This window comes from Coffea eugenioides, chromosome 10 (genome assembly GCF_003713205.1).
Source record: "Coffea eugenioides isolate CCC68of chromosome 10, Ceug_1.0, whole genome shotgun sequence".
Classification (NCBI taxonomy): Eukaryota; Viridiplantae; Streptophyta; class Magnoliopsida; order Gentianales; family Rubiaceae; genus Coffea; species Coffea eugenioides.
Window position 1 is genome coordinate 29,367,985 of NC_040044.1, and position 17,115 is coordinate 29,385,099.

At 39.9% G+C, this 17,115-nt stretch overlaps 1 protein-coding gene and 1 non-coding gene across 2 annotated transcripts; one reads left to right on the forward strand and one right to left on the reverse strand.

The window, feature by feature from the left end:
* Positions 1 to 9,063: 9,063 nt before the first annotated feature.
* On the reverse strand, positions 9,064 to 12,653 carry LOC113750628. The gene is made up of 6 exons (XM_027294584.1): positions 12,534 to 12,653; positions 11,749 to 12,455; positions 11,230 to 11,596; positions 9,833 to 10,992; positions 9,660 to 9,748; positions 9,064 to 9,500 (listed from the first exon to the last, which is right to left on the reverse strand). Exons 1-6 carry the CDS (start codon positions 12,651 to 12,653, stop codon positions 9,064 to 9,066), a joined length of 2,880 nt encoding a protein of 959 aa, XP_027150385.1.
* A 735-nt stretch (positions 12,654 to 13,388) lies between these two features.
* On the forward strand, positions 13,389 to 13,495 carry LOC113750983. Its single transcript, XR_003464747.1, has one exon. It is a non-coding gene; the product is annotated as a small nucleolar RNA R71 (small nucleolar RNA).
* The last annotated feature ends 3,620 nt before the right edge of the window (positions 13,496 to 17,115 follow it).

Consider the following 17,115-nt stretch of genomic DNA (forward strand, 5'->3'; position numbering starts at 1 on the left):
TGAACTTAATAAAATTTTCTACAAGAATCTCTAATATCGGATTTCTTTTCAGCTAAAACTTTAATTCTCTAGCCGAAAAATGCTTTTAAAAAATTTTTAAACTTAAAAAGAAAAAAAAACAGCAAATAATAACAGTATTTAGGTTGGTATTTCAATTAATAAAATAAAAAATAATGTTCATATCTAATATTGTTAGGATCAACATTTCTTTAATTTTAATAGGTGGGCGTGAGCTATGGTAACACCTTATTACATTATATACATCTACAAAAGAATTGTCACTACTTACAATTTAGGTGCTCTGAATTATATTTTCTACACAATAGGTTGGGAATTGGTTGTGCTATTGGATTTAGATGAATGATTATTTAGTCTGATGAGAATTTTGAACCTTTTCAAATGGGTAATTTATTTCTAATTTAGAATAAAAATTAGATACAATTGTGCCCAAGTTTAAAAATAAAGAGTGGCAAGGAATTTTTCAATATTTGTTACACAATAGATTGGGCATTGGTTGTGCCTTGCACAGCCAGAACCATTTTAGTAACATTATAAACCATCCAACTTGTATATAATGTAAAGATACTCCAATATATCAGCTGTGTAATATATATATATATCTTTTCTTAAAGTAAAGTGAGCTGCACGTTTTTTCAAAGAACTAAATTCATTTATGATAAGACATTGTGCGATGCTGCAGTAGCCACTCGTTAATCCGATCAAAGGACCCACAGTTGCAAGACAGTCCTGAAGACGTGCAACCCACCATTTGCAGAGTCTTCTTAATAGCTTCCATGATTTTGTAAGGCAGCTTCGTCTTTCACAGTCACGTTGCCGTCTATCTTCTCGTCTTCAATTTCCGTCATATTTCTTGCTTTAGTTTCTTCTAGTTGGTTAGTTTTTCCTTTTTCTTTTTGATAAATACTGCACCATATAGCATCGAAGTTCATCAGCTTATGAATCTATAACCTCCTCTTCCTTCTTCCTTTCAAGATACTACAAGTGGACTGTCCCATAAATGAGAACCCGCTTTCCCCGACATTCTTAAGTTAAAGAGAGAGACTGAAAATGGCAGAAACGGTTCTCTCTTTTATGCTGGATCAAAATCTCAACTTTTCTGCGGACGACTATTGGGAGGGCTTCGGCAAGAGATCCAATACATTAGGGATGAGTTGGAGCACATGAGAGCTTTCCTGAGAGAGGCAGAAGCAAAAGAAGAAGACGCTCAACCCAGGCTCCAAGAATGGATCAAGCAAGTGCGAGAGGCTGCTTATGACACTGAAGACATTCTTGATGAATTTGTAGCTCGCTTTGCTCAGCATCGCACAACAGGATTCTACAGCTCTGTTCGGAGAAGTTTCAGCTCCATCAAGAATTTGAGAGCTCGTCATCGAGTTGCTAACGAAATACAAAGCATCAAGTCAAGAATCAAAAGTATTTCTGAAGGTCATCAAAGATACCAATCCGAAAATGGTATCTCTGCCCAAGCGTCCAACTCAATTTCTGCTGTGAACAACACAACATGGCGCTATAGCAGAGATGACGCACTGCTTGTGGAAGAAGTTAATTTAGTTGGTATTGACAAGCCCAAGAAGCATCTAATTTCTCAGCTCCTGGAAGGGGATGATTACCAACTAAAAGTTGTTTCAGTGGTTGGTATGGGAGGACTTGGCAAAACTACCTTGGTGAAAAGAGTCCATGAACATCCTGACGTTAGAAGGCATTTCCCAGTTAGTGCTTGGGTAACTGTCTCTCAAACATGTGAGTTTCAGGATCTCCTGAAAGACTTGATTCGATAGTTACATGAGGAAGGGAAGAAACCAGTCCCACAATCGATCGAGTCTATGGCTACCACTGAGCTGAAAAAATTTGTCAAAGATTTTCTTCAACAAGCTGGAAGGTATGCAATTGTTTTTGATGATGTATGGGACATGGAATTTTGGAATACCACTAGTCAAAATTACCTGTGCCCTTTTGGCAGTTTAGTTCGGTATCTCGTTTGCTTTTGTCTGCTTCACAGCCATCCACGTTGCAATTCGACAGGTGCAATTTCCAGGAGATGGGTGAACTTCTTAGCCTGTTTAAGTTAGTAACCTGCTTACAGGTTCTATACCGAGAGAAATTGGAAATCTGTCTTGCACAAAAGAGCCTGATGGGTATGATGATGTGGCCAACTATATCTTTGCCATAAGTTAGAGTAAATGGATGGTCTAAAGTTATTATGGAGAATAAGCACTCTATGTACTTCGTAGCAAAATAAATTGAAATTGTTAGAAGTTACTAAACTGTTTAGTAGTAAATCCTGATAAATTCTTCTTACTGAAGACTCTGACTCAGAATTGGTTTCTAAATTGCATATTCCAATTTTGTGCATTAACTCAAGACTACAGTTTTATTTGGCAGGTACAATCCCTCAACAGATTGAAAATCTTTATAACCTGAAACTATTAGCCATGGATTATAACCTCAGATTATAGGATCTATCCCAAGAGAAATCTGGAATTTGACTCGGCTTCAGCGGCTCTATCTTGGGCATAACAACTTAACAGGTGTGACAATTTTGATAGGGTGTCGAGGCCTGTACAATAATAAAAATAAACCTAATTGTCAGTTAAAAGAACCAAATCCCGATTCCAAGTACTGGAGCAGGGACTCTAGGTGTGTAATAGGTTACTTGATTCACCCTGTTCCCGAAGAATTTGCTTGATCCGATATACCCGAAAGGAATGGATTTTTTCACAAATAATTATGAATTTGTAGACAGGGCAAGTAGGGTCGTATCCTCAGGGATTGGGAATATTTGTCTCTTAAGAAATCCAAAGTAATACGAGGGGGGTATTTTTTATATAAAAGATGACAATTAAAACAATTCAACTAAAAAAATATAAAAACAAATAACTAACTAGAAATTAAATGATAATTTACCAAACTCAGAGTAACAATAATAGAGAACAATTAAAACAAGAAAGCAATTAAAAATAAAATAAAATAGGCAACTAAAAAGCAAATGGCAATTTCCTAAATCAAGGTAATAAGAATTAAAGATCTAGCCAAGGATTAACTTCAACAATGATTCACCTAATCGTTCATCAATGTACAAGCACTTCCAATTATTTATTAACAAATAGGTTATAACTGCCAAACAAGCGATGACAGTCAACCCCTCCTTACTGCGTCGGTGACTAAGGTACGCCCGTTAATCACTGCTCTAATTGAGGAATAATCCTAGGTACGCCTATAAGATTTAATTTTCCAATTGCGTTACGTATTAGAGGAGTCCTATTCTAACCAAATAATGTACTACCAAAGTTATTTCAGATTAGCCCGCGTATCCCCTTGACACAAATCTAATTATGCCAGTTGTCACTAATTCAAGGCAATTAAACAATTACGGATTTAATGCCCTAATTGACAATAGATTATCAGATTAACTGATTATCCGAATTCAAGACAATCAATTAATTGAACAATCATATGCACTGCAATCAAGGAATATGTGAATACCAATAAATAAAAGGAAGAGATAAAATTAAACCGATCTCACAATTTTTAGGCGAATCAAAGCCTCCATTTTTCCTTGACTAGAGTGGAGAAATTAGTTCATATTGGATGCGAAAAAACCACACACAATTGAAGAGAAGGCAGTGTGCATCGTCTTTCGAAATTGGGGAAAATTCACTTCGTTTGAGAAATCAAGGAAATCGAAGCTACAGAGTAAAGTTCAATGCTTCCCCTTTGTCCTAACATCCGAGGGGAGCAAAGCACTAAAAGACAAAGGAAGAAAAGTCAAAGAAAGCAATTCCTAATTGCTCCTGAAAAGTGCAGCAGGAGTCCTCCCAAAAACATCCCAAAAGGAAAATCCAAAAGCTAAGCTAAAGCCATTGCCCTTCCTCTGCAATTTCTATTCGTATCCCCTAGTCTTTGATGCTACTGTGTGGTAGCTTTCAATCCCTCACAGCCCTGTGTCCGCTGCCATCTTCCCCAAATTATCAAAGTGGGCACAAATTTTTCTTTCCAAAAATGTCCCTGTGACAAGCTCTATCATCTGGACTCCTTTTCTGTCAAATTGGCACCTGTTATTATATTTTCGTTCTACTCCCTGAAATAAATGCAAAATACTAAAAGTGAGTAGAATTTAACAATTAATTCACATCAAGTCAGGTAATAGGAGAAATTAATAATAAAATAAATGAGAAAATTGTAACCTATCAATTCCCCCCACACCTAAACCATGCTTGTCCTCAAGCATAAGAACAGTAAACAGACACCAAAATTTGATAATGGCCATTGCTCTATCTACTATATTGCCAAGGTACCAAGGAAAATCATATATCAAGCATTAGTGATCAACATCCGAGAAACATCACCCCGATTAGCTTCTAAACCACAAACTTTTTCAATTCCAAGTTAACTAATCCAAGAAAAAGGAATGACACGCAACATTTATCAACAAATGGTCCAAATATTAACCAAAATCTCAACGTTGAATCTATAAGTCGGCAAGCTGACTTTTTTATCACATACTAACACAGCCTATACCCTTTTTTTCATTATTTATTTTTCAACAACTTTTTTTTTCTTTTTTCGTTGTTGTTTTTTTTTTTAAAAATAGCACAAAAGACTTAGTTTCCAGCCATTGGAGCCTTTTGACGCGAATTCTAATATTTTTCAGATGAAGGAGCCCGGTTACTCAGCTCCTATCGCTATATGATCACGTACTCATAGAAATTACTATTTTTTGACGCGATAATCGATATTTTAGGTGAAAACCCCGGTTACTCTGTAGTAACTAATAGCGGAGTACAGTCAACTTTATTTACAGCCAAATAACACAATAATGCAAAAAGAACACCGCTGACAAATAAAAATAATAGGAGCAGCTAGCCTCATTATTGTCAAACATGAAAAATTAGAGTTAATACTGGACCAATTCGCATTAAAATGTCAACAGCCATTCCCTTTGCCTAGAAAAGTTAACGAAGAAATCAAAAGAGTCAAGTAGTCACCAATATTCACCAAAGAGATATTTTGGAGTCAACCACATCAACTCGATACATTTTTATAATAAAAACTTGGCAAGAGTAGATTTAAAGTCGATAACTCCACATCAAATCCTGGTATTCACATGAGAGCTAAGCACCAAAAAGAAAGAAAGAAAATGAACGACAGATAGACAAATGACGAACTAGAAATAAAACTAAAAACTAAAAACTACTAAAAACTAAAGACACAACTGATCCCCCATTAGATCCCCCCCACACCTATAGGACACATTGTCCTCAATGTGACAAATAAACATCAAAAGTGGGAGAAAGGGCAACAAAACTTCCCTGAAGTCGGATCAAAGTGGTGGGTGAGGTCGAAATGGAGGAGGGAAACCCGCATGATGCAAAAATTGCACCAAATTCTACGCCATGCTGGCTACATTGGCATCGATGTTGAGCATCCGAACCTCCAAATTCTGAACTTGCTCCCGGAGTTGTTGCCATTCAGTAGCCCCAGCTGGCGGAGGAGGCGGGGGGTTGGTAGATGGTCCAGCAGTGTCCTCGGCCGACCCAGGGAAAGAAGAGGGCCCTGCCTGTGTCGAAGGGTGCGTACCCGGAGCTCGAACTGGTCGCGGAGGGGTAAACTGGTAGAAACCATTGGGCAGGCGCTCGACGACTCCCATCTTCTCTAAGCAGTCCACGTCCAAGCGCTCCATCTCGAATGCCAAATGTAGGTCGTGGTCATCCAGATTAAGAACTCCCACTAGGTCGCTAAGTGGGTGATGTAGGACCCAAGGATCAGGGGTTTGTTCTTTTTGGTCAAAACAGCCTTGAACTGTGCCGCCAACCAACACCCCAAGTTGACCTTGATATTCTTTTCATACTCCAGATGAAAAAAACTCAGGTCGAGAGAGAATACCGGAGCTGTCCTTGCGACCTGAGTAACTGTAGGCTAAGAATCGCTGGACGTAGCAGGCGCTAGGGTCCTTAAGAAAGGAGTTCCTAGATCTAGAAGGGTCGTAGCGGTGCCTATCAACGGACATGTCCTCCCACACATCATGGTAGTGGGAGAGAAATGGCTCTACGTAATCATAGGCACTCTCCGCATACTCCCTAGCCTCAGCATACTCTCTAGTAATAAATCCAAATGCCAGATTGAACTGGGTAATAGAGAAATTGAACTCCCGACCCATTAGACGGAAATGTATGGCATTCGGTGTCTCAACGGTGTACCTTGTAGGCAACTTGAACTCAAAGGTGGAGTAAAACTCCAGAATCAGCTCAACAAAGGCGGGGTAGGAGATATCAAGATACGGGCGACACCCAATGGCAGTAAACATCTGATCGACCTCCCCCCATATACCTAGGCCAGTCATGGAGAGTTTATTACAAGATTTACAGGATATGATACGCCTCTCACAGACCTTAGCGTATCTCTGCTGATCGGCAGATCTAGTGAAGGTCAAATACCCCCCAAAGTGAGCGGGAATATTTACCTGAGCACCCCTACCCCTACCTAAGCGGGTTCGAACATTAGAAGAGGAGGGTTGGTTGGTAGGTGTGTTTACAGGAATGGAGGCTTGTGGTGGGGGTTGAGACTGAGAGGATCTAGACCTAGAGGAGGATTTGGGTCTCACCATTTCTCCTAACAGTCAGCTCGAACAACAAAATACAGAATTTCCAATGCTCAGTGCAACCAGCAATTACCAATTTAATCAACCAGAAAATGTACAATCGAGTCGCCCACAATTTATACCAATGTCCCAACAAAGCAACAATAGCACTCAATAACCCCAGGATGCCCAACTATTAACAACAGCTAGCACTGGCAAAGGCTATTCAATACGCACAGGGGCTACCCAAGTCAAGTCGTCAGCCAGCAAACTGTGTCCATCTAAACTCTCAACAAATGCACAATAAACTTTCAACAAATGCACCCAACTGTCAAACCGTAACAAAGGCCCCAATAATATGGCAATACCAGTGATAGCAGTTCAGAAATTGAAAAATTACAACCCAATCACAAAACCTCAGCAGACAACCAGGTATCCAATCGAACGAAGTTAACAACTTCAAGGAAAAATACTCCAACCAGTACCACTGGTGGAAAATTGAATGCACAACCCAACCAACCAAAATCGTAGCAAAAGTTCCACAAAGTCAACAATTCGAGTAATAACAATTCAGATTCGGACAGTGACAAAGGAATTCCAAGCTTTCAACTTCCAAGCAATCAGCCACTAAGAGAGAAAAGATCAATTGCAGTCAAAATACCCACACAGTTGCCGAAACACTTAAATGGCAGACCCATACTAATGTATCCCCCAAAAACGCAATAAACAGTCCCAAGAATATGGCAAACGAGTAATCAACAAAATCAGGGCAAATAGCACAACCAGTACCACTGGTTTACCACACAATTTGAGAAATAACCCCCACGACCAACAATACCAATTATGGAGGAACTCAAATAGCACCAAACAATATTAGAAATTGGGGGATAAATTCCAAATACCTCCACCAGTACCACGTCAAGCGGCGCGCTGTTGGAGAGGGATTCGGACAGAGGTGGACGGCTTCAGGCGCGCAAGTGAGACGCGCGAGGAGATTGGTCGCGGCGGATCGAAGAGGGAGGGAGACAAGGTGCGTAGCTGCTAGGCCGCAGCATTCATGGTTCTCAGGCAGCTGTGAAGCGGAGAGGCGGAGCGTACGAAAGAGGGGGTAGAGTCGCGGGTGGAGAGCTCAGGTTGCTGAGCTGTGGCGACTGACCACGGACGGCGGAGTGCGACTGCTGGGGTGTGGGAAAAGCTGTTGTTGCTTGACCTGTTGGCGCGCGAGCTAGGCGAGCAGAGAGGGGGAGAGAGCTGGAACGGGCGACGTTCAGTGGAGGTGAGATGGAGTGAGGTGGGTAGTGAGAGAAATTCGAAGGGAGAAGGAGAGGCGGCCCGCGAGGTGTGCGGAGGCGCAGAAGGGCGGCGTGCGGAAGAAGAGAAAGAAAAGGCAAACAGGGGCAGCGGGGAAGAAGAAAGAAAAGAGAAAGAAAGACGAAGAAGAAAGAAAGAAAAAGAAAGAAAAGAAAGAAAAGAAAAGAAGGAAAAAGAAAAAGAAAAAAGAAAGAAAGATTTTTTTTATTTATATATCTTATTATTTTTTTATTATTTTTGCGTTAATTAAAAAAAATTTTATTTTTTTTATTTCTTTGATTTTTTTTATTATTATTAATACAAAACTCAACTTTGAAATTTAAAATTAGAGACTAACAGGCAATCACTAACCGGTCTTGAGTTTTTGTTTTGAATGCTTGCCTTTCCCGCTAACGTGACGTGGGCACGTGACGAAGGCACGGGATAAGGAGCTCTCCGGGTGACTTAACGTGGGCGCGTCATGAGGGCAAGAACCCTTCTGACCGTGAGCTTTCTGTACGACATGACGCGGGCGCGTCATAAGGGTAAGAACCCTTCTGACCGTGAGCTTTCTGTACGACATGACGCGGGCGCGTCAAGTCAGAGAGACACCTGCAGATCACCAAAAATGAGAATTGAACCCAGAAATTAGTCAAACTCAAGGAAAACATATTTAAACTATCAAACCAAAATCGAACAAACAACTAAAACAAATTGGGTTGCCTCCCAATGAGCGTCTTTCTTTAACGTCTTTGGCTAGACATGGCAAAGTGCTACAAAGTAGGACACGGTGGTGCATCTAGACTCATCGTTTCCACTTCTCCACTTGAAAAACCTTCGTAATAATGTTTGAAACGGTGTCCATTCACCACAAACTTGTTGTCCGTCTTAGCACTCTGGATTTCAACTGCACCATATGGAAACACGTGAGTAACAATAAAAGGTCCAATCCAACGGGAACGTAGCTTACCTGGGAAGAGCTTAAGCCTGGATTGGTACAGGAGGACCTTCTGACCAACTTCAAAGGTTTTCCTAGAGATTTATTGGTCGTGAAATGCCAGGCTACTCTCCTTGTAAATTAGTGTATTTTCGTAGGTTTCGTTCCGGATCTCCTTCAATTCCTACAAATCCAACTTCCGTTTGGCACCGGCCTCTTCGAGATTCATGTTACACTGTTAAATCGCCCAAAAAGCCTTGTGCTCGAACTCCACTGGTAGGTGACACGGCTTTCCAAATACCAATCTATAGGGTGACATCCCTATGGGGATCTTGTACGCCGTTCGATAGGCCCAAAGTGCATCTTCCAATCGTTGACTCCAGTCCTTCCTATCGGATCGCACCATTTTCTCTAAGATGGACTTAATTTCCCGATTTGATACCTCCGCTTGACCATTGGTCTGTGGGTGGTATGATGTTGAGACCCTGTGGAGTACACCATACTTGCGAAGTAACGCAGCTATGATTTTGTTGTAGAAGTGCGTTCCCCTGTCACTGACAATAGCTCTTGTCATTCCAAATCGCACAAAAATATTAGACCTGATAAAATTTGCAACTACTTTTGAATCATTAGTCCGGGTGGCCTTAGCCTCCACCCATTTAGACACATAATCGACTGCCAACAAAATATATATATAACCAAATGAAGTAGGAAAAGACCCCATGAAATCTATATCCCAGACATCAAAAATTTCGATAAAAATCAACGGGACTTGGGGCATATGATCTCTACGGGCTATATTACATACCCTTTGACAGCGATCACACGACTTACAAAACACATATGCATCTTTAAATAAAGAAGGCCAATAAAACTCACTTTCTAATACCTTATGAGCAGTTCTCTTGGGTCCAAAGTGACCTCTACAGGCAAAAGTATGATAAAAAGTTAAAATTGATTGAAATTCGTCCTCACTTACACATCGCCTCATCACTTGATCAGCGCACCTCTTCCACAAGTACGGGTCATCCCAGATGAAGTACTTGGCATCGCTCTTCAATTTATCCCTCTTCGATTTTGGCCAACCTGCAGGAAAATTACCAGTTACCAAGTAGTTAACTAGATCGGCATACCAAGGCAATTGAGAATTTAGAGCAAATAAATGCTCTTCAGGTAATGCATCCTTCAATGGCTCGTTCTCCTCTCCAATTGGTATGTGACTCAAATGGTCGGCTACTAGATTTTCTGAGCCTCTTTTATCCCTTATCTCCAAGTCAAATTCTTGTAGGAGCAAGATCCACTTTATGAGCCTCGGTTTTACATCTTTCTTGGTCATTGGGTACCTCAATGCTGTATGATCAGAAAATACAATTAATTTAGTACCTAACAAATATGACCTGAATTTTTCCAAAGCAAAAATAACAGCAAGAAACTCCTTCTCAGTAGTGGAGTAATTCAATTGGGCTCCATTCAAATTTCGGGATGTATAGTAAATGACGTAAGTTGCCTTTTCTACTCTTTGCCCCAATACAGCCCCTACAGCATGATCACTGACATCGCACATAATCTCAAATGGCAAACTCCAATCGGGGGGCTGAATGATCGGGGGTGAGGTCAATAGCTTTTTCAATTTGTCGAAAGCTTTCTCACACTTGTTATCGAATTTGAAGGTCACATCTTTTTGTAAAAGTTGGAACAACGGGGCTCCAATTTTTGAAAAATCCTTGATGAACCTTCGATAGAACCCTGCATGTCCAAGAAAAGAGCACACCTCTCGCACACTCGCGGGGTAGGGTAAAGCAGAAATAATATCTATTTTCGCCCTGTCAACCTCGATACCTCTAGAAGACACAATATGACCCAGAACTATCTCGTGCTCAACCATAAAATGACATTTTTTCCAATTAAACACGAGATTAGTCTCTATACATCTTAACAAGATCAATATCAGGTTATCTAGACATGTATCAAAACTATCACCATACACACTGAAATCGTCCATGAAAATCTCAATTATTTTCTCAACATACTCAGAAAAAATGCTTACCATACATATTTGGAAAGTTGCAGGTGCATTGCACAACCTGAATGGCATCTGTCTATATGTGAAGGTCCCAAATGAGCACGTGAAGGTCGTCTTCTCTTGATCCTCTGGTGCAATTGCTATCTAAAAATATCCTGAAAATTCATCCAAAAAGCAATAGTAAGCCCTACAAGCTAAACGTTCAACCATTTGGTCAATAAAAGGGAGAGAAAAATGGTCCTTTTTGGTGACGACATTCAGCCTACGGTAGTCAATACACTGCCTCCATCCAGTGGGTTTGCGCACTAGTACGAGCTCACCAGTTTGGTTGGCTTCCACTGTCACTCCTACCTTCTTTGGGACTACCTGGACTGGGCTCACCCAGGGGCTATCTGATATTACAAAAATGATCCCCATATCTAGCAATTTTAAAATTTCTTTCTTCACTACTTCCATCATAAGGGGATTGAGCCTCCTTTGAGCCTGTCGTACAGGTTTGGCATCCTCTTCCATCCTAATCCGGTGCATACAAATAGACGGATTTATCCCTTTAATATCGGTGATGGTCCACCCTATCGCCTCCTTATACTCTCTAAGGACCCGGATTAGCTTCTCTTCCTGGGCTTCCGAGAGTGCAGTTGAGATAATCATTGGGAGTGTCTCGTTGTCGCCCAGGTACGCATATTTCAAATGCTTCGGCAGGGGTTTCAACTCTAATTCAGGTGCTTGCACCACAGATGGTAGTACCCTTTGGTGAGATTCGGGAATGAAAATTGGAGAGACTTCATACCTTTTTGTTGTGGTTGGCACTGAGTGCAATGCCCCTATTGTGTATTTCAGATCTTCACTCCACTCCACCTCAAGAGTTGTCTCCAATTTGATGTGCTTGGTTAAAGCAACCTCCAATCATCCTTGCCAACAGTTTCAAACACTTCCTGCACCGCAGGGTCAATCGCACTCACAGAAAAAATAGAACTAAAGTTAGAGTTTGAGGGATATTTCATAGTATCAAAGATATTAAAATGCACAATTTTTCCATCAAACTCTATGGACAAGGTACCCTTATTAACATCAATTTTTGTTTGTACTGTGCTCAAAAAAGATCTACCTAATAGTAAAGGTGAGGGATCGGGGGAATGATCATCATCCATATCAAGTACATAAAAGTCAGCTGAAAACACCAAATCATTAACTTTTACCAACACATCTTCAACCAACCCGTCAGGATATGCATTAGTTCGATCACCTAATTGAATGATTATCCCAGTTTCTTTTAATGGACCTAGTTTTAGAGAAGTATAGATAGATTTAGGCATGACATTAATTAATGCTCCTAGATCCAACATGACCCTTCTAATCACAGTGTTGCCTATCCTACAGGGAATAGTAAACATACATGGGTCCCCGCACTTTGATGGAAGCTTTCTCTGCAGGACCGCTGATACATTCTCCCCAACAATGATCATTTCATCTCCCCTCAGCCTCCTTCGGTTGACGCATAAATCTCTCAAAAATTTTGCATACTTTGGCACTTGTTTGATTGCGTCTAGTAGGGGGATATTGATTTCTATCTTACGAAACACCTCCAAGATCTCCTTCTCCTTTTCCTATTTTTTCGGTTTCTCCAACCTGTTAGGAAAGGGAGGCGAGTTAGTTTTAACTGTAATTAGTGGGTCTGGCAGTACCTTTGAATTTGTACCATTGTTGTCCTCTCTCTCAAACTCATTTTCAATCTTTTCCTTATCTTTGTCCTTAGGGATCACAGGTTCAGCCTCCTGAATTTCCTTCCCGCTCCTTAGGGTCATCGCGCTTACATTTTTCGGATTCAATTCAGGCTGAGACGGCAATTTACCTTGGACTTGGGACTCCAAACGGTTGATTGTTGTGGCCATTTGATTCATCTGATTTCTTATGTCCTGCATTTCGGAGTCCGTCTTTTACCGATGTTGCGCGGTGGTAGCTATCAGTTGTTTCATCAAATCCTCCAAAGATGGACTAGAACTCGGTGACGGAGGTGGTCGGGGTTGGTACTGCTGCTGGTATCCTTGTTGTCTATTGGGCACGAAGTTAGACTGCTTGTACCCTCCATAACTGAGGTTGGGGTGGTCCCTCCAACCGGGGTTTTAGGTATTCGAGTACGGGTCATAGGGCCTTCGTGGCACGGGCGCATGACCAGTCATGTTCACTTGCTCTGCACTTTCTTCCTGAATCACTGGACACATGTCTGTAGAATGACCTATACTACTGCAAATCTTGTACACCTTAGCCTGAGATGCATTTCCTACAGCCAGTTACCTAACAAAAGAAGTCAGCTCAGCCAACTGTTGCTGGATAGAAGATGTCTCTACCTCGTTCACCTTGCGTATCGGGACATCCTCCCTCGTACCGAATTGTTGTGAATTCTCTGTCATTCCCTCAATTAACTCCCATGCTTCTCGAGGGGTTTTGTTCACCAATGCCCCCCACTTGCATAATCAATTATGCTCCTATCTCTGAAAAGTAATCCCTCATAAAAATATTGTATGAGCAACTGCTCACTTATTTGGTGTTGAGAGCACTTAATGCACAACTTCTTGAATCGCTCCCAATACTCATAAAGCGACTCCCCTGGATGCTGTTTGATACCGCAAAATTCTTTCCTTAAACTTGCAGCTCTGGACGTAGGAAATATTTATCTAAAATTTTTTTCTTCAACTGATCCCACATGGTGATACTACCTGGTGGTAGGTAGTATAACCATCTTTTGCAGAATCTTTCAAGGAGAAGGGGAATGCCCTCATTTTTATCTGCTCTTTTGTGATTCTCGGGGGCTTCATACTATTGCATACGACATCAAACTCCTGCAGATGCTTATACGGCTCCTCACCTGATAAACCATGAAAAGAAGGTAAAAGATGATTTAGACCCGATTTTAATTTAAATGGAGTGTTATCACTCAAACTCGGGAAAGTAATGCATAAAGGCTGTTGAGTTAAATCAGGAGCAGCCAACTCCCTTAATGATCGTGCATTAGCCATAGGGACTTCTTCTTGCTCCGACTCACTCGAAGTGTTACCAAACGAATCTGTTGGTTCAACTTCTGGCTTAGGTCTCTGAGATGCAGCACTCGAGTGCTCCTCTCTAAGATGGCTGGTCTCTTTTCTTGTTTTACGCGCAGTCTTCTTTACCTCGGGGTCGAAAATTAATTCACCTGTACGAGAAGAACGAGGCATACACTCGAAAAGCACCAGAAAATTAGAACAAAAATGAATTTAAAAAGAAACAAATAATTGACACCAGTCCCCAGCAACGGCGCCAAAAATTGACAGGGTGTCGAGGCCTGTACAATAATAAAAATAAACCTAATTGCCAGTTAAAAGAACCAAATCCCGATTCCAAGTACTGGAGCAGGGATTCTAGGTGTGCAATGGGTTACTTGATTCACCCTGTTCCCGAAGAGTTTGCTTGATCCGATATACCCGAAAGGAATGGCTTTTTTCACAAATAATTATGAATTTATAGACAGGGCAAGTAGGGTCGTATCCTCAGGGATTGAGAATATTTGTCTCTTACGAAATCCAAAGTAACACGAGGGGGGTATTTTTTATATAAAAGATGACAATTAAAATAATTCAACTAAAAAAATATAAAAACAAATAACTAACTAGAAATTAAATGATAATTTACCAAACTCAGAGTAACAATAATAGAGGGTCTAAAACAATTAAAACAAGAAAGCAATTAAAAATAAAATAAAATAGACAACTAAAAATCAAATGGCAATTTCCTAAATCAAGGTAATAATAATTAAAAATCTAGCCAAGGATTAACTTCAGCAATGGTTCACCTAATCGTTCATCGATGCACAAGCACTTCCAATTATTTATTAACAAATAGGTTATAACTGCCAAACAAGTGATGACAGTCAACCACTTCTTACTGCGTCGGTGACTAAGGTACGCCCGTTAATCACTGCTCTAATTGAGGAATAATTCTAGATACGCCCATAAGATTTAATTCCCCAATTGCCTTACGTATTAGATGAGCCCTATTCTAACCAAATAACGCACTACCAGAGTTATTTCAGATTAGCCCGCGTATCTCCCTGACACAAATCTAATTATGCCAGTTGTCACTAATTCAAGGCAATTAAACAATTACAGATTTAATGCCCTAATTGACAATAGATTATCAGATTAACTGATTATCCGGATCCAAGACAATCAATTAATTGAACAATCATAAGCACTGCAATCAAGGAATATGCGAATACCAATAAATAAAAGAAAGAGATAAAATTAAACCGATCTCACAATTTTTAGGCCAATCAAAACCTCCGTTGTTCCTTGACTAGAGTGGAGAAATTAGTTCATATTGGATGCGAAAAAACCACACACAATTGAAGAGAAAGCAGTGTGCATCGTCTTTCGAAATTGGGGAAAATTCACTTCGTTTGAGAAATCAAGGAAATCGAAGCTACAGAGTAAAGTTCAATGCTTCCCCTTTGTCCTAACATCCGAGGGGAGCAAAGCACTAAAAGACAAAGGAAGAAAAGTCAAAGAAAGCAATTCCTAATTGCTCCTCAAAAGTGCCGTAGGAGTCCTCCCAAAAACATCCCAAAAGGAAAATCCAAAAGCTAAGCTAAAGCCATTGCCCTTCCTCTGCAATTTCTATTCGTATCCCCTAGTCTTCGATGCTACTGTGTGGCAGCTTTCAATCCCTCACAGCCCTATGTCCGCTGCCATCTTCCCCAAATTACCAAAGTGAGCACAAATTTTTCTTTCCAAAAATGTCCCGTGACAAGCTCTATCATCTGGACTCCTTTTCTGTCAAATTGGCACCTGTTATTATATTTTCGTTCTACTCCCTGAAATAAATGCAAAATACTAAAAGTGAGTAGAATTTAACAATTAATTCACATCAAATCAGGTAATAGGGAAAATTAATAATAAAATAAATGAGAAAATTACAACCTATCAAATTTACTAACCACTTCAAGAGAAATATTAATAAGTTTTGCTTTGATAACGGAGATTTGAACTCCTTTCTATGTATTTCTATTTGCTCCTTCTCTTGTCAAGTTAAAAAAATTAACAAAGTCAGTCTCACAGTCCAGCATCTTTTATTATTGCAAAGAGTTGATTATTCTAGTCCAACATATATATCCTTGCTTTATCTTGAATTTGGTAGGTATAATTACGCAAAAGCTTGGTGGTATTTTAAAGCTATTGTTGTTTAGTCTAGACCATAACCAGATTGAAGGCTCTATACCAAGAGATATTGGAAAATTGACTGCACTTAAACAACTATACCTTGGTGTAAACAATTTAACAGGTATGGCACTTGAGAATAGCAATCATGAGACAACTGAAACTTTCTTCATCAAAAAACATACTTCCGTTTGCAAAAGATGTGTTTCTTCAGGATTGCGAAACATTCTATTTCAGGAGTTCTATCTGTTTTAATTTGGCAGGTGTAATTCCCTATGAGGTTGGAAACCTACAAATATTGGAGTTGTTGAACCTAAGATTTAACAGTTTAAAAGGTTCCATACCAACCAGGATCTTCAACATCTCAACTTTAAGAGTGCTTTCACTTGTTTCCAACAACCTTCAGGCAATCTTCCATCCAATATGGGGTTAGGTCTGCCTAATTTAGAAGACCTTTACCTCAGCTCTAATTGTTGGAAACTAAAGAGAAGTCTAAGAAACAGGAAATGGAAAACTACCAGTAACAAATCTTATTACTAAACAAGTTCATATCACTGATGTGATAAACTAGAACAATGTTATAACAATAACTTACTAACTTACAAATCACAGAGGCTTGATCTTTGATCAATGTCCTAAAACAAAATTTTGCTCCTTCCCTTTGTGCAGAAGTGCGTGAGCAATCTGTACCCAGGATTCAACTATGACTTCTCCCTCAAATTTGCACAAGAATTTAGGAAGTCTGTGAACTCTGTGTTTTTACTTTTCTCTCAAGATTGTTCTATGGAACTTCCGCAGAAACTTTTTTATGCAACAAAGGAATAATGGTTACCAACTTTCTGTCCTACTAACATATATTTTTAGATCAAAAGTCATGAAGAAACCGTTGGTAGACAGTTTTTGGACCAAAAGTCATGACTTCCCAACCAAAAGTCAAGAAGAAACTGATCTAGAAAAAATAAAGAATCATAACTTTTTAAGAAGACACTTCCTAGACCAATGAAGGTTTTAATTCAAACACCTTTTCCTCATATTCAACAATACCCCACATTTGAATTAAAACTTCAAAAATAAATAT

What these genes read in the sequence shown, in the direction of transcription:
- LOC113750628 (XM_027294584.1), bottom strand. Translation starts at nt 12,653, where the DNA reads ATGACCCTAAGGAGCGGGAAGGAAATTCAGGAGGCTGAACCTGTGATC. An exon ending in TAATATCAGATAGCCCCTGG is followed by an intron (nt 10,993 to 11,229) that starts GTGAGCCCAGTC and finishes GGATATTTTTAG; the next exon opens with ATAGCAATTGCACCAGAGGA. An exon ending in GACCCGTACTTGTGGAAGAG is followed by an intron (nt 9,749 to 9,832) that starts GTGCGCTGATCA and finishes TTTTGCCTGTAG; the next exon opens with AGGTCACTTTGGACCCAAGA.